The sequence below is a fragment of the Hirundo rustica genome, chromosome 7, assembly GCF_015227805.2.
Source record: "Hirundo rustica isolate bHirRus1 chromosome 7, bHirRus1.pri.v3, whole genome shotgun sequence".
Lineage (NCBI taxonomy): Eukaryota > Metazoa > Chordata > Aves > Passeriformes > Hirundinidae > Hirundo > Hirundo rustica.
Window position 1 is genome coordinate 19,308,955 of NC_053456.1, and position 21,209 is coordinate 19,330,163.

The 21,209-nt window shown below is 37.9% G+C and overlaps 1 protein-coding gene across 1 annotated transcript in view; it reads left to right on the top strand.

Moving 5' to 3' along the window:
* The window catches only part of LOC120755267 (collagen alpha-1(XXVIII) chain-like), a 29,944-nt gene that overhangs the window by 7,862 nt on the left and 873 nt on the right, over positions 1 to 21,209 (top strand). The window contains exons 12-34 of the mRNA XM_040070032.1: positions 571 to 639; positions 2,326 to 2,394; positions 3,542 to 3,610; positions 4,046 to 4,114; positions 4,200 to 4,268; positions 5,462 to 5,530; positions 6,763 to 6,834; positions 7,429 to 7,497; positions 8,148 to 8,219; positions 9,090 to 9,158; positions 9,609 to 9,677; positions 11,074 to 11,142; positions 12,264 to 12,332; positions 12,754 to 12,822; positions 14,186 to 14,254; positions 14,971 to 15,039; positions 15,823 to 15,903; positions 16,912 to 16,947; positions 18,082 to 18,118; positions 18,244 to 18,801; positions 19,457 to 19,698; positions 20,256 to 20,343; positions 20,428 to 20,517. Of these exons, the coding sequence (XP_039925966.1) occupies positions 571 to 639; positions 2,326 to 2,394; positions 3,542 to 3,610; positions 4,046 to 4,114; positions 4,200 to 4,268; positions 5,462 to 5,530; positions 6,763 to 6,834; positions 7,429 to 7,497; positions 8,148 to 8,219; positions 9,090 to 9,158; positions 9,609 to 9,677; positions 11,074 to 11,142; positions 12,264 to 12,332; positions 12,754 to 12,822; positions 14,186 to 14,254; positions 14,971 to 15,039; positions 15,823 to 15,903; positions 16,912 to 16,947; positions 18,082 to 18,118; positions 18,244 to 18,801; positions 19,457 to 19,698; positions 20,256 to 20,343; positions 20,428 to 20,517 (2,242 nt within the window). The remainder of the gene's footprint in view (positions 1 to 570; positions 640 to 2,325; positions 2,395 to 3,541; positions 3,611 to 4,045; positions 4,115 to 4,199; positions 4,269 to 5,461; positions 5,531 to 6,762; positions 6,835 to 7,428; positions 7,498 to 8,147; positions 8,220 to 9,089; positions 9,159 to 9,608; positions 9,678 to 11,073; positions 11,143 to 12,263; positions 12,333 to 12,753; positions 12,823 to 14,185; positions 14,255 to 14,970; positions 15,040 to 15,822; positions 15,904 to 16,911; positions 16,948 to 18,081; positions 18,119 to 18,243; positions 18,802 to 19,456; positions 19,699 to 20,255; positions 20,344 to 20,427; positions 20,518 to 21,209) is intronic.

Below are 21,209 nucleotides of genomic sequence, written 5' to 3' on the forward strand. Positions count from 1 at the left end.
AATGCTGGTTTTGTGGTACTGGAAAGGTATTTTGTACATTATCAAAACTGTTTGTAAACAGTTGCGAACAAAAAGTACATTTTAAGTAAATACATTAAAGGATTTTTTTACAGTAGTTGTTATGCTTGACATAAACTCAACCCAAGAAGAGTATGGCTAGGTAAAAACACATCCATAGTCTTAAACAGAAATTAATCTGTGCAAAGCAGGCTTGTTGGTTTAGATGACTGGCATAAAGAGAACAGAAACGGTATGATAGAAATACTGACTCCTTGGGAAAGGACAGTAAGTGATACATGACTGGGTGCATGAAGGGAATAATTAATCTTTTAGGCTCAACATTGTCTTCTCTCACATGCAGAATTGAGGCTGTCCCCTAAAGCTGCAAACTACACCAGTTCAATGCTTGTTGGTGTGGTGTTTGACTCTGAGGACACTCAGATTTTCTCTGCCACTCCTGTATTCTCCTACATCTAATATTTCAAGAACAGAATGCCTTATGAGTTGTTATATCTTGCACACATAAAAATACCTAAATCAAGCATATTCAAAGTACATCTTTCTTTGAAGGGTGACACTGGTTTGACAGGAAGACCGGGCCCTGTTGGCCCACCTGGAATTGGTGAGCCAGGATTTATGGTATGTCTGTTTGTTTATTTGGTGAGAGGAAAGCAGAATAGACAGCGAAAATTCTCCACGCTTCCCCGTAAAAATGTGCGCTAAATTATACCGTCTCTTTTCTTTCTTCTACTATTTCTTACTCTTATACATTGTCTGACTCTCATTTCCCTTAATAAACTAGAAATGTTTCCAATTTCTTAACTTTTCTAATGATCATATCTCCAAAACAAGTATGAAAATATAACATCTGATGTAATACCACACAAATATATAAATAAATCTGTCCCCGATAGATATAATAGAGTCAAATCCCTATGTGTTAACTTACAAGTTGACTGCTTTTCAGTATCACTACAACATCAGCATGGCTTTGAGAAGGAGACTTTCAGAATTTATAGTAGGTTTGGCTCTGAAGTCTCCTCCTTCTTTTCCTTCCCTTCCTCTTCCTGGCAGCTGTAAACTCAATCTCTTTGTGGTAACTCAGAAAAGCAGCATGTCAATTTTATAGTTCTTTTTTTTTCTAAATATCAAGCAGCACCTTTTACTGAGATATTTACAATACAGAGGGCTCAAATTAATTTTTCTTCACCTGAATGAAAAATTTCTAGCGCAACCACAGGTGAAATTTTGTTCAGTTTTCTCACTAATACCTTTTCCCCACTGACAAGGCAAAATTTGGAATAAACATTTAATAAGAAGTGCTCCCATGCAAAAGAGAATGATTATTTGACAGGTGAACTGACAGATTTCAAACCTGCTTGAAAATACACTACTGGAGAGCAGTGAGTTCTTGCTGAAGAGCCCAAGGAGAAGAGCATTTAAATAAGGCTGGTGGTGACAGTCAGTCCAAGCAGGGCAGTAACACTGCCAGGCTCTTCAATAACACCATAGAGCAAAGACCCACTCTGTGGGAGAAGAGGTGCCTGGGATGTGAATATTTCCTAGCCACAAAAGCACTTCTATAACAAGAGATTTTGATTTAAAAAAAATATTCTAAATATGTTTCTTTTATTTATTTTAAAGTTTATTTGCTTCAAAAGAAGATCCTTTTAATGGCTTAATAGAGTGCAAATATCTTTACTCAGGAATGATTCTAAAGCTCTGTGCAGAAAGATAAGCATATTTAGACTATGCAGAGAATCCACCAGAATTCTGTGATGTATGTGTAACCTCAAGCTATAAATAGGAGAAAAAAACCTCAAAAAACAGATGTGAAAAAACACTGTGAAGCAGGCTCAATATGCACAGGTGTTGGACATGCATCTTTTTGGTTATTTGCCCCTTGTGCTTGTATCAGATCTGCTTCCAAAAAGAGAAGGGCGTGCTATTACTCTCTTTGCCAATTACAGTCAAATCTCTCTCCAGCTATGTCTCAGTATTACTCTGCATGGGCTTAAATCTGGTTCTGTCTCTTTTGGTTTTGCTGATACATTAATTAAGATTAGCAGGAGTTTGTAAAAAGGAAATTTAGGGAGTGAAGATTTCCAAAATGTAAGGAATAGAAATTTCATCTATATAATTTGTGAAGGCCAGAAGGCTCATCACTTATTCACTGGGAATGCTGTGTTACTGTATTATTTGTAACAGATTATAACTACACCACCATTTGAAGACAGGCTTACAACAGACAATGACATAGAACACACTTCTGTTCATTTGAGTGATTAATACATATTCCAGGTCATTTTAAACTTATGTTAACAGGGGCCTCAAGGACCACAAGGTATTCAAGGAGAAAGAGGTTCACCAGGAGAAGGGCTTCCAGGAGCAAAGGTACAGCAGTCAAAGGGTTCTAAGACCAGAGCAGCTCCATTAAATTAGTGCATGCCAAAACAAGTCCATAGAAGACACAGGAATCTGAGAAAGTACCTTGTAAATTAATATTAAAATCTGCCATCAAACAATCCAATATATTTTGATGGAATTCATTTGGTCCAAACATGACTTGTAGGCACAGATAGCCTTTGGGGCCTGTAAAGCCAATATTTAATTTACCTGATGTTTTATTGGTGGGATCTAAGCCTGGAATGAATTCCATAATTTTAAAACAGCCTCAAGCATTTGACTTTAAATAAAATACCATTAAAAGGTTCCTAGATGAAAAACTTAGCATTTTGTTGTTGGCTTTTTTTTCTCAATCCTCATAGTGAGCGCTCTTTGCTGTCACTATAAAGACAGGCTTCTAAGCTTCTTACATACTTCAGCCACTGGCTTATGCATTTTAGCAGAAGAATGAATTCAGTTTGTGGGAAAAGAAAGGTGCTGTTACTAAATTGCAGATCCAATGGAAGTAATGACAGTGGTAGTTGTACCTACATGGATGGACCTACTAGGAGATTCTTTTGCTGACCACTGAAAAACAGTTCCTACGCTGAGTTGTCACTTTGGCCTTTGGTTACAATAGCAAAAAGAAACATTTAGAAAGACAATGACATTTATAAATAGACTTCTACAACAATACAGTCAACCTGATCTTCATTCTGGCAAATGCTTAGTGGGAGTCAGATCCTTATTACCCTACTTCAATGAGATTAACTCACACTTTATTGAAATTAACCTATGAGAAAAATAAGCAGAATTCAATTTTTAGTTAGTCTCAATACTCAGCCCTGGAGACATTTAAATCAGTTGTGGTTTTGCCACTGATTTGAAGGGAAGCAGAACAGTACCTTAAGTAATTGAGGTGGGCCGAAAGATAAAAAAGAAGCTTGTTCTGCTCTTTCATCAGCAATTTCAAATTGCAGGGCAAACTCTTTTCAAAAGATAATCTCTTTGGTATCCTGGAACACAGATCCAGGAGCAGTTCTCTGATTCTTTTCAGTTTGGTTTTCATGATGACAGAGCAAACACTGTCTCTAGTTACTTCAGAGAGAACAGCTGTGTGTCTCCACAGTTAACAACTTACTATTTTTCCCTATAGGGAGACCGTGGCTTTGATGGACCGAAAGGCCCTCGTGGACTTCCAGGCATCAGCATAAAAGGTGAAAAGGTGAGCAATAAATACACCAGGGGATTAATGGAGTACAAATAAATCTAATACAGAGAATAGAGGGTTGATACTCACTACAGAAGGTACAGTGAGGCAAAGAACCCACAAAAGACACTGGATAATGTGGTATTTAGTTGAGATTTATGGCCAGTAAATTCTCCATACCAACTTTAACATCTCATCATAAAATAGGAGATGTTAGAAAAAGCATCTGATTCTGTGTGAAAGCTAAGGTTTAAAAAGGAAAAAAAATACACAAGTTGTTTGCAACTGAACCAGTGGGGAAAAAAATGCATGTGTGAAAGATAAAAGGTCAAGCCCCCAGCTTTACTGACTTCAAGAGAAGTTAAGTCAACATGTACTGACTAGCATGGGAATTGTCCCCGATTGTTTCTGTATCTTTTCACAACTAAGCAACTGTACTTTGTTTGCCAGGGTGAGTGTGGTCCTCCTGGTTTACCGGGATCAGTTGGATTACCTGGAATTGGAATTCAAGGAGAAAAGGTACAATTTTCCCCTCACCCCACACTCTGGTGTATACTAACAGAGACCATTTTATTTTTCATAATTACTTAACTACTCTTCTCAGGGAGTGGAGGGCCCAAAAGGACCACCTGGCTCTAGAGGACTACCAGGACAGGGGATACCTGGACCAAAGGTCAGGGAATTTTCTGAAGTAAAAGCTACTGTGCTGTTTTTACTGTTATGTTTCATAATCCAGAAATTGTCTGTCTCTATACTAATCCACATTAAACTGGATTGCTAAACACCAATCTAAGTATATATAAGTATATGCATAGATGCAGGAAAATAATTTCTTTATTGATATTATAAACCATACAGCAGATCCTACTCCACTGAAAAGCCTTGGTAAAGTAGTGCCATGGTTATTTATTTAGGTTTTTGCTTGACTCACTCACACAGAAGGTTTCAGGTAACCACATACCAGACAGTGAGCTGCCCTCTTCCTGATACACTTCCACTGAGACGGTTGTCTGCCTCGAGCTTGTGCTTTCTACATATCATATTTACTGTGGAAATGCAGTAAACCTGTTACAAAAATTAGTTGCACTTAAAAGTGAGGACAATCCCAACCTCCATATCATCTTTTATTCTCACTGTACTGTTTCCATTCCAGAAAAATATATACATAGATACATTAGAGGTTGACTGCCTTTCTTGCAACCTCTGCTACCTATTGTCTCACCTGAATTTGTGTATCTACTGGATCTAGACATTAAAAATGGTCCAAAGTGTAAGGAACAGTACTTTTTCTGAAGAAAACCTGTCAGAATAACTTAGCCTTAACTGATTCACAAAATACAGTACTGTTAATGAAAGACATCACCCTAGAGGTGTTTGGAATGGAGATTTAAGTCATTGCCTGGAAGATGTGACCAAGTTCTGAATGACTGAAGTCCATTAAAGCATGGTATAAAGGAACTAGAAGTAAGTGGGTCAAGCGTCCGTGCCAAGTAAAGAATTGTGTAGCATCAAGTATCACTTCTTACCTTTTAAATTATTGTGCAGGGATATGTTTACCAGTGCTAAAAGTTTAAAAAAAAAAAAAATAATTAGTTGTCTGTGGATGTCATATGGGCTCCTGAAATATCAGCTCTTTGGCAGGAAAGATTCCTGGGAACATACAAGTATAGATTTACAGCATTAAGAACTTCCAACAGCTCTTTGGTGACAGCTCAAAACGTGGCAAATTCCCAACCTTTGTGACCTAGGCTTTAATACATCTTACTTAAGACAATATCACACTGATCTTCCTCAAAATTTAAGCAATTAAGCATATACTTTTATATTTTTCATAATAATGTTGTTAAAAACAAATATCTGCTTAAGGGTGAACAAGGCTTGCCAGGAGAGACTGGAGCACCAGGAGAAAGAGGTATTGGAGAACCTGGTTCTAAGGTACATTCATAATAGAGAAATTATTTATTCCTCTATTATTATTATCTATTTATTCATTTGGATGAATGAATATCCTGACTATCCTTTCTGAAGCCAAATAAAAACAGGTTTAGAAATAAAATTTTGGTTCTTAGCCTTGTGAATTTTTAACACAGACTTTCAATAACCTCCAGATATGGCAGTATTTTAAAAACTTCTGGTCTGTAAAAACGTAGTAAGGCTTATGGTGACTGGAAATTTCCACCTGCCTGGCTCATGCTTAAGTCATCACTGCACACAACTCACCTACAGCTCTGTCCAGAAAACCATCCACAATATTAAACAGCTGCCAGAACTCACAGAACCAAGTGTAAGCTATGCTGTAAGCAGAGGTGAAAAAAGGCCCTGAAGAGTGGTTTATTGTGCTGCTCCTTCCCTTTTCACAGAGAATGTGATGGAAACAGAGCAGCTACCTCCTCACATCTTCCTATGAGAAACAAGCTGTGCTGGGGGACAGAAAGAACAGTTGAGTTGCTAAGAGAGGAAGCTGTAACCAGATTATTTTAGTGCTGAAGTTCCCAAGATAGTAACCAGTCCCTATGTCATTAACAGCCAGATTAACACAGAATATGGGAACAGAGGAAAAAGTACTTCTGTGACAGTGGAAAGGCACAAGGCTGTCCTGGTTTTGCTCTTGTTTGTTAGGGATTTGTAACAGGGGCTGGAAAAGAAAAGAAATTATTCAATTTCTCTCTTTAATTTCACAAAATACAGTAATGCTGATTGAAGCCATTTGACCCCAAATTATCCTATTTCATCCAAAACCAGATCAGGCTCTTGAATCTTACATAAATAGGATGATAATTCCACTGACATTAATTGATTTGCATTGATATTCATCAGCAAGATGTCAATCATTGTGTCACAGTAAGTTCTATCTGATATTTACTTCAAATTATGTCAGTTAATGAAATGATAGAATAATTTTTTTAAGAATAAGATGTATCATTAATAGCTAATAATTTTAATTGTATAGATAAAATGCACCGTTTAAAACAACCAGACAATAGGATAGTACCAATAATGAGAACTGTCTTTATAAAAAAAGACAATACTTCAGTTCATATGCGTAAGTGTTTTCTACAAATATATTTAAAATTTAGGAAAAAAAAAAAAATAGATTTCCTTAATTCAGAGAAGGAATAGTACCAAGTCTGCATTTAATAGAAGAACTTACTTTTTGCTGATGTCAGGGTGATCCAGGGCCGTCAGGTCTGGCAGGTCTGCCTGGTCTTCCAGGAGAAGATGGAGCCCCTGGACAAAAGGTTAGTTCATCTCTCTGCAGTCTATCTGCTTCACACCGAGCATTCCTACTGTTCTCCCTGTGCTGACACCCAAACCTAGAAAAGAGAGTGTTCATGGCCAAGGGAAAAGTACCCCATTTTTTCAGAAAAAAAAAAAAAAACCCTTTAGAAGATACTTTTTTAGGAAAAACTTCACTTTTTCTAATTTTGGGGTGGGGGGAATTGCCTTATCTTGTTTACTACTGTGTGCTTTTTGTAATTTGTTAAATGCTCTGCAACTCAGAAGGGAAACCACTAAAATGACTATAGGCAAGCTTTCATGGCCTTCGGACCATGTTTTTTCCTAGATTCAGAAACTCCATTTTTTAAGGTTATATACTCAGAGTGGTCTACTGTCAGTAAGGAAATGTGCTACTTCACACGTTCCACACGGAGTTGTACAGTGCTTGCTTCTGAATATGGGAAAAAGCCCTGGACACACCTGACATCACGAGTTCTGTCATTGATTCTAAAAGGTCTATGGTTTTAATGAAATTATTCAAGGGAATACGAAGTTTGTCTTCCACCATTGTCTATGCAGCGCTCTGAAATAGTCCTTTGATTGATTTATTCAAGGGTGAACCAGGGATGCCTGGTCTTAGAGGTCCTGAAGGTGCTCCAGGGATTGGAATACAGGGGGAAAAGGTGAGGATTACTTACTAAAGCTGTCAGTCAAAATTGTAATGTCCAGGAATAGGTCTGTCAAAGACTTCTCTTTTTTTTGTCTAATATAAGTAACAAAGAAAATATTATTCTGGACTCATATTTGTTTCATTTTTATTGTAATTATTACAGCCTAATAATCTACTTGAACAGCAGTTTTCCCTTTAGAACTTTACACTGTTCTTAACTTTTCTGGGCAATCAGACAGGGCATTGTGATCAGCTGATTGCCCCTATCTGCCTTCAAATTTAAAAAAGTACTAGCAAGTTAATTATATTTTCCTGTTTTGATTATTTTTCTTAGTATCTTTTTTAATGTAATAACTTACTTTGCAGCTGCAATTATTCAACCTTTAAGATTCCTTTTGGTTTTTATTTTTCTCACAGTATTCTGTGAGAAAAATATTATTTATTTCATATTGGATGAGATCTGTGTCGTTTTAATTGTACAAATACAACACTGGACCATTACTGAGCAGAATTAACTGACTTGCCAATGAAGGCACTAGGAGCAGCTCACGTGCACCACCTACTAACAGAAGTTTGCTATCTTTCACTGACATTTACAATGGATATCAGTTAATACATTCTAAATTATTTGGCATGTGTGACATGTCTTTTCCATTTTTGTAGGGAGATCAAGGACAGAGAGGAATACGTGGACTAACAGGACCAACAGGAGTGCCTGGACCTGTTGGAGCTAAAGTGAGTTTATTACTATGCTGTATATATAAAATACTCTCCCAAAGCTGTACATTGTTCCAGATCTCAGGAACAACTGTTCCAGAATGAATTAGCTTCATAGAAAAATAATTTCAATAAAGTTCAGCAAAGGCTTCTCTTATCAAGATTCACCATTATCCCTAGAAACATCTAACAGTGCTTTTTAAAAACCTTTGCACTTACCATATTGCTTCCCTGTTGGTTTGGAATAAGTAAAGGTATACACTGGCATTTTTATACTGAAATATTTAAGATAGTATGGTATATGGCATATAAATATATGACAGGACTTTTATGTTCCCTTACACTGACTCATGACTGATATCCTTTTATGGATTTGGAGTTTCTGTTCAAATACTCAGTACTTATTGAAAGTGAGAAAAGATCCACTCCAGGTTTCTCCTCCAGTTTCTTATTCTTTTGCTATTTATACACATAAGAGTATTTCCACAACAAAGGAAAGAGGAGTAAAAAAGTACACTGAAAGACACATTTTAAAAAATCTACTCTAAAAGAAATGTATATATGTTTTCAGTATACCTACATAGCCGGGCAGGGAGTCTCGAGCATTGTATTTGGTGGACCAAGTCTTGAATACACTAGGAAAGGGACTTCTAAAAACATGTTTGTTCAGTGACTGAGAAGAATCTCATTTCCATGGAGAAAACAGAATATGGTTGTTATCAGTTCTCCAAATAGTTACATTGATTTCTGCATAGAATAGCTTATCAGAAATTCTAATAGAATTTTAATGGAATTAAATATAAGTTGTTGCATAAATATTTTCTCTATGGGATGGTCATGCTCACTTTCAGAAAACTCCATTGTTTTTTCTCTCCTACTTCCCTGCAGGGGGAGCCTGGTGCACCCGGACGTCTTGGACTGCCAGGCCCTCCTGGAAGATCTGTGCCGGGACCAAAGGTACCATGCACATTCCATCTCCCAGTGCTTATAAACCCAGGGTGGAAATGGAAGTAGGCTATGTTAATATTTGTGTAAACAATTCCAGCCTTATGAGGTCAACTAAAGCTTCTTCTTTCCTATGAACTCTTCTTTCCTAGAGTTGTGGATTGTGTCCAGTCTAGTTACCACTGTGCCCTGGTATTAATTGTATGGCAGCTTGAGGTGTGGCCTGCCTTTGTTCATTTCTTTCTTTTGAATAACCTTGGATATCAAAGCACTTTTGTTTATTCTTTGTAATTTTTCTATTTATTCTTTCATTTTTATTTCTGCTTTTGGTGTTTAATGTTGCAATAGCAATAAATAAAATTAGATGTTATGTACATTATATATGAATTTGTATAAAAGAAACCCACAGCCTGTGATGTTTAATAAGATATGTAACCAGAAGACTTATTTTCCTCATTGCAGGGTGACATTGGGTTACCTGGTCTTCCTGGACCAATTGGAGAACCAGGTTTTGGGCTTCCTGGGGCAAAGGTAGCTCCTAAACTGTTAAACTAATTTCTGATACAACTGTAAAATAAGGCAGGAGGATTTCAGTAAGGCAACAACAAATCTCCCAGGATGGCCACAGTGTTGTACTGAAATGTTCCAGAGTTCTTAATGTGTGTGTCCTACAACTCTGGCAGAGGGTAAGGATTTGAAGAGTTGGAAAACCATGGATGGTCAATCCTCCAGAGTCTGTGAACTGTAAGCTTTCAGATGGCAGGGAACCAGGAGAAGAATGACTGCTTCTAACTGATGAGGAGTGAACCCAGAGAGAACAGCTGATTAACCCTGCTTACAATGGCCTACATGTGAATTAGCAAGCAGTTAATTTTTCTCAGCCAGGCTCCTCTGCTTCATTCATAACTTTGACACAGCGTTATAGTGCAAGAACATGAATATGTAGTTAATCTCTAATGGCTTTTGTCTACTGCTTTTCTAGCACTGCCTCAGTGGTAGCTAGATTCAACTTTGAAAAGCCACTCTTCATTCCAGGAAAGATTTTTTCTGAAGTCCAAGAAACTCAGGACATATAAACGTGTCTTTCTCCAAACATGCTGGATCCTGCCTGCCCCTCCCCCACTTCTTTTTCTTAGTGAGTTTGACAGCACTTTTGAATACATTCCTAATCCCTTGTTCTTTGAGTGAACTGAACAGAGTAGCAGAAGCATGAGAAACATTTGACAATCCCTTTTTGATCTGTCAGTGGTTTTCAAGATTTTTACATTTATTTTCATGAGGAGGAAATTATGCTGATGGAATCACATAATTTTCTGATATAGTCCAGGCAATTCAGAGAACTTCATGTTGTCCCATTTCTGGGGATATAATAGGAATTAATCAACTGGAAGCACATCCTTTGCTCAGAGTTGCAAGTATCTCTCCCGCAGTCCTGAGCCCCTCAAAGCTCTTCCAATTGGGGAATACTACATGTTTATGTGACTACATTCTTCACTTTTTTGCTGTCTTTGTCAGCATTAGTGGTTCTTAGACACACAACCATTCAGGGCAAAGCAATACAGGATAAAGCTTTTTACAGTCTAATTTTTAAAAATTATTTTTGCATGGGTCTTTTCTTGCCCATATTTTGGGTGGTAGCTACAGGAACAAATGCAATCTTGATCTTCCATTCTCTTGCAACTCACTGCAACCCCAGTGTGGCTTGGAGGGCTAAGGTCTTCTTGAGTTTTCTTGGTAAATCTGTTCCTGAGATACTCCACCTGTCTGGATCCACTAAAGGAGTTTAGTTGTACATTTCCCATAGGAAGATACTGTTATACTCAAAAGGTTTAATTAGGTTCCACAGCATTATCGGAAAATAGAATTCTGGAACAAATTATGATAATTGTCTTGGCATTCACTTGGCTGTTCTTCGTGTATTCATCAGGGTGACCAAGGCCTTCCAGGACCCCCTGGGCCATTTGGGCAAAAAGGAGATGGTTATCCTGGCCCACCTGTAAGTTCATAGATTTTTCTTTTATTTGAATTGGCAAGAAATAAGTGCTACACCTAAGGGATTATCCTCCATGTCTGACATGCTAGGAAAGATTTGCTGGGCTAAAAGTCTAAAAAGCCTAGAACTCCTCAACTCCTCCAGTGGAAATGCACTTCAGCACAGAAGCAAATGAAATCTCCCTCTGAAATAGCACAAGATCATCCCTGTCCTCTACTTCTCTTGATTGCACACTGTAACATTGCAGCAGCAGCAGTGATGCCACTGGCGCACCCAACAGAGCGCTGAGCCACTGTCTTAACATATTCCAAGTGGGTTCTTTCTTCCAAAGTATCACTGATGTTTCAATCCGTTCCCTCAAAATCTTCGTGTAGGGTCCTGTCTTCTGCCCAACCACACAAAATTTATTCCCAAACAGGAAAATGCAATCTAGCTAAGCAGCTGGGTCCTTATACATGCCAGAACCACTAAAAAAACAACTGGTGTGCCAACAGCCCGAACTACTTTTTATAGAGGCCTTTACTGGTAGATATAACCAAACCCTGCAAAAAGGATGCAAAGAGAAAAGGCTCCTTCCTCTCCCTTCCCTGCACGTGTGCAACGCTGGCTGCTCAGACAAGTCTGCTCATCAGTCTGCTCCACCAGCCCTGGCAGTTACCTGCCTGTGCAGTGAGGAAGTCTCAGAAAGATTGCTGGCTACAGTCAGGGAGTTTGGATCACACATTCTTGCATTTGCCTATGCTAAAGACAACAGCAAAAGTGCTTGCATTTGCCATACTGAGATACAAAAATTAACAAACACCAACATGGAAATTGGAAATTGATTTATAATACTTTCTCATACTTTTGTGCAACCCGATGAAGAACTGCTTCTGCAACTGCCTCTCCAGATTAGACTCCTCTACCCTCAAACACATTCAAGCCCCTGCATGACATGCAACACACATGCAAATGCTACTGACATTACTTCTGGCATATCCGAGTAAAGTTTAACCAGCTGTAGATCACAGTGATCCCATTAAGAGACAATACAGTCAAGATACTACCATATAAATATTAACAAATGCATGTAGCCAATGTAGCTGTAAATTAAATTTATATTCTGTCTGTACATACGATTCCAGGGCTTGCCAGGCCTCCCTGGGATTCCTGGTGAACAAGGCCCAGATGGAGTTGGACTACCAGGACCTAAGGTACAGACTTTAACTTCTACAAAAGCAAACACTCTACTTCATAGAGACACAATTCCTACCTATAGGTCATAGTCAGAATATCTACTTAATACAGCTTTAACTTTCTTCTCAGTATATAAAAGGTAGGTCTTTTTTGGTTTAGGTTTGTTGGGGTTTTTATGGTTTGGGGAATCTGGAGTTCATTCTATAATATGGGAACACTAATTCCTGTGTAACTGTGCATAATTGATCTGATTATGTTTAGTTATCCCCAAGAACTTTCTTGCCCTGCCAGCAATATCCTTGGGTTAGCATTGTTTGGACTTGCACAGCACAGTTCAATAGTTCTCTTTGTCCCGTTTGGTTATAACAGATGCTTGGATATTAAAGATAAATTAAACTTTGGTATTCACTACTTATTTCTTAAAGTATTGGCTTTCAGGGTGATCCTGGTAGTAGAGGACCAGTTGGCCCCCCCGGTCCCCCAGGAAAAGGCCTGCCAGGACCAAAAGTAAGAGATTTAAACAATTATGTCTCTCTTTATCTAATTTCTAAAATGGGGGGGGAAGTATACTATAAAAATGTGTGATTATGCACAGATGTCTACGTGTTTTATGTCTTCACTGGAAACAACTAATCCAACAAATAATCTTTATTTTGTAGAAAATCAAAAATATTTCTGGTGACTAGCCATAAACCATAGCCTCCTTGTGGTTGCGTATGATAAATTATAAGGTGATAACCTTGCAGTGAAGATCAGTGACAAAACATTTAGCTCCTGCAGATATTAGCTGCAACTGAGTGGCAAAAATTTCTTCAGACCTAGCATTGGTCAGAATTAAGGGCCGAGCAAGCACTTAGTATGTCTTGCTAATACTATTATTACAGCTATAACCACTACTGATGAGTTCTTCTGGAATTCCTCTTTTTTACTGTATAAATGAAATAATCATCTAATAACCACTATGATGATCAATCCCTGCAAAAAGAATTATTTTTGTAATTATTTTGTAACCATGACAAAGGCCCAAAACCAACAGTAACTATAAAAGGCAATTTTCACTGTGAAACCTCCCAAATTAGAAACTCTTATGCTCCTATAACTATTTCAGAAGTCTACTGAATACAAAGGAACTGGTTTGAATGTAAATATAAAGGAACTCAACAACATGCAATGCAAGGATTATGCAACATCATAATGAGTTACCTGCATACTGTGACTTATTGATCCCCGAGATTCAGTCCCCATTGACAAGAAGGCAGGGTTCAGAGAAAAGCAGCAGTGAAGCACCTCCTCAGGCAGTACTAGTCCCAAGGAACAGCATCCTTACAAATGAGGAAATTGAGAATTTCATGCAGGGATACTAGAATAGCAGTATAAACATAAAATTAGTATGTACTATGTGGGTTTTGATTGCTTCCTGTGAGTAACATGGATGGGAACATTTTTTTCTAGAGTTCTATTGAAAACTAGATACATTATAAATTAGCAACAAGTGTTTATTTGCAATGCCACATTAGTATGCATACATATAGGTCTTACTAAGTAATGGTGGTAAAAGATAAAAAAACCCAATAATTATCTTCTCTTAAATTTCAATTCAATCTCCAATATGTCACCAATACAATCCATCCTTCAACGCAGCATATGTCTCTATCAGCAAGGTGATTCATGTTCACCAAGTATTAAGCCAAGTGACTCCTTTGAAGTATAAACTGGATTATTAAAATCTGATGAAGGCCAAAAAGGGTCTTTCTCAGCTAGAGCAATCTTATTCCCACTACTTATAAAAAGACTCGTTTGGTAGAGGAAGGACAAGAAATTACATGTGGTATAACAATTTATTGTGTATTTTTTTGTGAATATTCTCCAGGGAACCACAGGACGCCCAGGGCCACCTGGCTCTCTGGGACCTCCTGGTGAAGGAATTCAAGGAACTAAGGTAAAAAGACTCAGTGTCTTCAATATTTAACCTGTGTTGAGCGGTCAATCTGACCATCACAGTGTTAAGGAGATTTCACATTGTTTCTCTCATGAAGAGAGCCTCAGGCTAGAAAATGAGTATAATGTGAGCACCTGCGAAATATGTTCTGTCTACTGCCGCAAACTAGCCCAGGCATGTGTGTGTTGAGGAAGGAAGAACGAACTTTTATCAGTTAAAGATACCTTTAGAAAATTAAAAATACCCTCTTCCACAATATTCCCTCTTCCTCAACTCTCATGACCACTGAAACAGTCTGAATTAGGAATGCATACTACCACTATTCAGCAAAGAAAAAGCCTCCATCCTGAATCTGTGTGTACTATTAATTTTTCCTTGAAATATGCATTTTACCCAAAGCATCAGTCAGATGAGACAGACTCAAGAGATAGAAATAAGAAAGGCAGAATGAGAAGGAATAAAATGGGATGGAAAGAGGGAAAAACTGAAATTACAATCATATTAAAATTACATCCAATAATGATTATGTCGGTTTTCAATACTGTGTATTTTTATACTGAAGAAGTATTTGAGAAATACAAATTAGCCACTAAATTGTCAAGTGCCTCAAAATCCTTGTTAAAATGCACTTTGAAAAACTTTCTCTTTGAACATTTTAAATTACTGTGTGATGAATGATTACAAAGGGTTAATTTCACTACCTGGATTATCATTAGGGGGAACAAGGTATTCAAGGAATGCCAGGACCACGAGGCCCCCCTGGAGATGGGCTTCTGGGAGAGAAGGTATGATATCTAAATCAGAGATAATAGTGAGATAATGCCCTAGATGGAAGCCAACACACTCAAAATGCTCTTTTACAGTCATTTCTCATTGAAGGCAAGAGAATTCCATGTAAAGGGAGCCCCAGACCCTAAAAGATTATATTATTATTAAAGTTATTTTTTTTATTATTATTAAAATATTAGATTTAATATCACTGTCTTTCACCTACCTGCTATGCAAAATTTTGGGATTACATCAGTGTTAAGAAAAAGAGAACAGTGGGTTGGAATCAGTTCCAAGATGTGATCACAATGGCTCAGAAAGGCTGCCCAAAGTCCCATAGTCTACTAAAAATCAAACCAAGTAGCACTAATACATCTGTTTGCTATGTCAAATATCTTTTCTGGGCCAGAATGTTTCTCAGAGTGATATTCCCATTATTCATTCCAGTGACACCCCTGGATTTCTTTTCTATTTCCCTAGTGTTATCTTATTTTTCTAAGGCTCAGAAAATAATTTCCATCATGCAATATCCCATGAAACCCCTCAGTCTGCATGTAGTTGTTTGAGATGCTTTGTTGTTCAAACCACTTCAGGTTTTTCCCATAAAAATGCTTAGTCAATACTACAAGTTATTAATGAAATTCACAAAGTACCAATTTATTTAAATGATCTCTAACAAAGATTTCTAACTCATGTCACAAGCTTAATGTGCATTCAACAAAGGTTACTAGAGAGAAATTTGAAAAGTTTAACAAAAACTGACTTACACCTTCTGTCTGCTTACCACCACGGTTTTAAAGGGAGATCGAGGAGCTACAGGCGACAAGGGGAAAAAAGGAGAAAAAGGTGATGTGGGTGACCCTGGTTTACCTGGAGAACCCGTGAGTAACTCAGGTTTATCACGGATGTTTTCTTAAACCACTCAAAAACAAAGCTGGGTTGTGCATTCTTCTTTCTATTTAATTACATATAATCTGAAACACTTAAGAAACTGAAACTATTAAAAAATTTAAAAGCACAAAGAAGACATCTACTTGATTAATACCCCACTTCCCACAAGGATGTGGTTTCTTCCTTAAGGCAGTTGTTATGGTTTAACCCCAACCAGCAACTAAATACTACACAGCCAGTCCATCACGTGCCCCCCAGTGCTAGTGTGATGGGGAGGAAAATCAGGAAAAAAAAGTAAAAAAACCCTAAGCAAGCAGAAGACACACAGGTGGATATAAACCAGCCTAATAACTGAACCAAGGACAATCATAGTCATAATCATTAAAAAGCCAGGTGATGCTCAATAACATTGCTCACCACCTGCTGGTGGATGCCCAGCCCAGCCCCAGCAGTGATCGGCCCCTCCCGGCCGATCACTCCCCCAGTTTCTGTCCCCAGTCCCTCCCATGCTGTGGAATATCCCTTTGGCCTGGCGGGCTCAGCTGTCCTGGCCGTGCTCCCCCCAGCTCCCAGGGCAGCTTCTCACTGCCAGAGCATGGGAAACTGAAAAGTCCTTGACAATGGGTAAGCACCACTCAGCAACAACCAAAACAACAGTGTGTTGTCAACATGATTCCCATAGTAAATCCAAAACACAGCGCTGAACCAGCTACTATGAAAATTAATTCCATCCCAGCCAAAACCAGGACAGCGGTGAAAGATAACTGAGAATCAGTAATCCAGTGGGAGACTTGAGGTCATCCAATTCCCACAAACCATCTTAGGAGGCTGCAGGTACTACATGCACAAGGTGGTGCATGTGCATCAGAAGTACACTTTTTCTAGTTTAACTTCCTGTTGGCCAAATATTACTCTAATAATGGTATTGATGAAGTTGTATTCTGAATTATGAGGTTACTATCTAATTGCAAAAGCTTAATTAGCAATCACTGTTACAGGGCAAAACCGGACCAAAGGGAGACCAAGGCCTAACAGTAAGCAAATTCCATTCCTTAAATCCCATTACAGCAAGATATAAAGAACACAATCAGATAAAACACAGCCTTTTAATTATTTTGGAAAGAGCTTCCTGATTAGAAGCTGTCTCAGTAATAATAAGAAAGAAACCAACTCAATTATTTCTGATTTCTTCTCATCTCATGCTGAAATAGAATTAAAAGTTCCTGGTGACTTTAGGTATTTTTCTGCTATATGTTCTTTACTAGTGTTAGATCACCCAGGTGTATAGTTGCTGCAGGAAGGGTTTCTTGTAAGGATTTAAGAGTGTAAAGAGCAAAGATCTTCAAACTTGTCATGTCTATCTGCTATGAACTTATTTATATTTCTGCTAAGCCTGTACCACACTTGAGCCAAATTCAGTAAAGTATGTCAGTGAGTATATAAATACCACTGTGGTTTATGATGGAAGCTGAGCAGCAGTAACAAAACGTTGTATTTGAAAGCCTCATCAGTGCCAGATCAGTCCTGTCACGCACTTCAAAAAATATGAAAAATGATTGCTCTGAGAAACACTTTGTTCACATGTCACAGAAGCTATCATTTATCTGAACAGTCAGCTCTGAAGGCAGCAGTTTGGGGGTTTTGTGCTGAAGAAGGCTGGGCAATAGAGCAGGCCAGGTACATCAGGGCTGTCAGCTCCCAATTCCATTCTGTATTGGTGCTCTGGCATACGTCAGCTGATACTCAAGCTCACTACAAGCAATCCTATGCTTCCTAAAGTTGGGTCTATTTCTCTGCTTCCAGTACATTTTAAAGGGCTATCATATTATTCAGATGCTAAAATATTTATGTCTTTCAGTTTTAATGAGAACCCAATTATTTAATTAATCACAAAACATCCTTTAAAATAACAGGAGATCATTGTTTTACATAGAGATGTTAACGTGTTGTCCAGTTAATGATTCTTGTACGCATATTAAAGAGTTCATTGTAAAATGTGGAACTCATTCTCAAGGACAAGTTTGGAAGTTAAACAGTAAGATTTTTCTAGAGTTACTTAGGACACAAATAATAATTATATACAAAATCTTTGTTAATGTCAATATTGTACCTCATTTGAAAGAGGCAAGTTGTAAAATATGTTAATATTTCATTTTTTTCACATGCAGAGAGAAGATATAATTATATTAATTAAAGAGATATGTGGTAAGGACTCAGGAAATATTTATGTTCAGATTCTATATTTCCTTCATTACATTTGCATTCTTCTTTTCCAAATGCATGCCAAATCAAGTCATTTTGATCTGGGTTTCTTTATTTTTCCTTTGTAGGTTGCAGTATTAAATGTAAGGAAATTCCTATGGAGCTTGTATTTGTGATTGACAGCTCTGAGAGTGTGGGACCAGAAAACTTTGAGATTATCAAAGACTTTGTCACTGCTTTAGTAGACAGAGTAACTGTAGGCAGAAATGCTACCAGAATTGGCCTTGTGTTATACAGTTTAGAAGTTCGGCTAGAATTCGGGCTCAACAAGTATCCAACCCGACAGGATGTTAAGCGAGCAATTAGAAAAATGCAATACATGGGAGAAGGCACTTACACAGGAACTGCTATCCGCAAAGCAACCCAGGAAGGATTTTTTGGTGCTCGAGCAGGGGTGAGAAAAGTAGCTATTGTGCTAACAGACGGCCAAACAGACAAGAGAGAAGCTGTAAAACTAGATCTTGTTGTTCGAGAAGCTCACGCAGCAAGCATCGAAATGTATGCGATAGGAATCGTAAATACTTCAGATCCAACACAGGTTGAGTTTGTGCGTGAGCTAAATCTGATTGCTTCAGACCCAGACGAAGAACACATGTATCTCATTGATGACTTTAACACCCTCTCAGGTGTGTTCACTGAAGTTTTTTTCTGCCTGTTATCTGACACTTCTCACAAGGGGGCAGGGTGGGGGAGAAACATTACCTTTGTGGATATGTTTAGAAGTTGCAAATAGAAATCTAGAGATCCCTTTTGTTTACGGTGTTATATTATGAGGCAACATGCCAATGGGGGCATGCCACCCAGTCTAAGAAAACGGCTGCTTAAACAAGTTTTCTAAAATGAGTAAGTGCTCATGCACTGAAACTCTGCTGGCTGTGAATCAGAACGAAACCCATTGTCATAAATGCTACTTGTTCACTCCGCCGGGGAAATAACCCATTTTCACTTGGTTATTCACATCAGCAAAATAAGCAGTTATTTTCCTATTACCAATTAGTGGTTGTTACTAAGCTTAGACAAACACCCTTATGTGAGTTCATTGTATTTTCTACCATGCAGAGGACTTACATGCTGGCAAATTTGTGACCAAAAAATCCATACTCCAAAGAGTCTGGAATAATCTTCTTAGATGCATGTAAACAATCCGGAGGAGTTCTGGATTACATGTGTATTACTGACATATATAAGTAAACCAAATTTTAAAAATGCATTGAATTTCTCAGTATGGTGTGTGTGTGTGTGTATATATATATATATATTTTTTATTTTTTTTTTTTAAAGCTCTGGAGTCCAAATTAGTCAATCAATTTTGTGAAGATGAACACGGCACCTTAGTATACAACCATAATGAGAATGGTGCAAGTATAACTGGGCGATCCTTCCATTCAGTATCTCCAAGTTCTTTACATTACATACTTCAGAAGAACAATGTTAATAGACAACCACTTTCAGCACAGACACGTGGAGTATCTACAGTAGAAAGTCCTCTGAGTCTTGGCCATCTTCCTCTACCATTAGCTCCGGTATGAAAATTCAGCAGGCTTTAACAAGCAGAAATTCAAAGTATATATCTTTCTACGCCACCTAATGTAATTTTTACCATTTCCCTTCATTTTCTACAGGGCAGGTACTTTACTTGGTATGCTCAGAGCTGGTTGTTCTGAGTAAGAGCTCTGATGTTGCATGCAGGCAATTAACTAATCGCTCTAACTTATTCCTGATATTGCTACAAGGATTCTTTTGTTTAATTCGGTGTAAATCATAACAATATTAAAAAGCAATTACACTGCTATAATTAAGTCTAAGAACAGTAATTGGACTCAATTGTAGATTATAATTTTAACTCTATAAATAAACTTCTGTAAAGCTCAACTAAGAAAAATATTTATCCCACATTTAGACATGACAACTTTCCTGGTAAACCAAGCAGGAGAAGTTAAAATTTTGGTTCTTAACACTAAAGTGAGGGTAAATGGAAAGGAAAAATATTAAAAAATCTTTAAGTCATGGAGTGCTTGCTCATTTTGAAACACTTCACAGTATCTGGAAAGAAAATAAAAAAATCAAATGCTTATTTCAGACCAACATACCTCCTGTCATCAATGAAGCCTATGAAGAAGAACAAGATGAAGAAAAGCTGCCAACCCTTCTAAAAGTAAACACTAGAGGTATTCCTATTGTCATTCATTTCTTCATTTTCATTTTTGGCTGATGAAAAGTCAATGTCTCATTCTGTTTCTTTTCACCTGCAGCTGTGTTACCATTATTGTCATCTAAACAACCACCATCCAATAAAGTGATGGCATCGTCTCTTCCAACTGCAGGCCCCACACCAGGACCTGGTGGGTTACAGATCATAACTAGTTTTTCATTTTGTTCCCTCTCTGCCTAACTTTTTAGTTTTACTAACTTTTAATACACAATAATTTTGTTCCATTCTACAAAGATTTTGTAAGTCTGTGATATGGAAGAGAAGTCATTTCAGGATTTTATAACAGATCTAGTTGCAGCTCTTGTCTTCCCAAGTTCTGGATCCCACCACTCCACTTAAAGCAAAAGCAAGGTTCTCTATAACCTGAGAGGGAGCTCCTAAGGGGCATCAAAAAGAGAACATAATGCTCACTGAGGGTGGGCCAGTCACCAGGTCATTCATCAGCCAAGGAAGGGCAATCTGCAGAGGTGGGATGCTTCATTAAAGACAAAGATAGTGATTTTGGAACTGGACAGAAAGAATGTATTCCTCTTTCAGACGAGCAATAGGAAAAAACAGTGTTTAGTCATTTTAAGTATCATAAATAGCTGAGTGCTTGAAGGGTTGATTCTTTCCATATGAAACGCCCAAATATATTTTGTTCATCATCCGGGGGATTTTCAGTTCCAGTAATAGTGCATTATGATGGGAGCAACAGAAGAGAGCAATAGTAAACATGTTCCCATGTTTCCTGGAAACAGTGGCATGACTTACTCAGCCTCTGGCACTAATGGTTGTTCTCAAAAAAGTGACAAGATACCAGTTGCAAAAGACAAAATATTA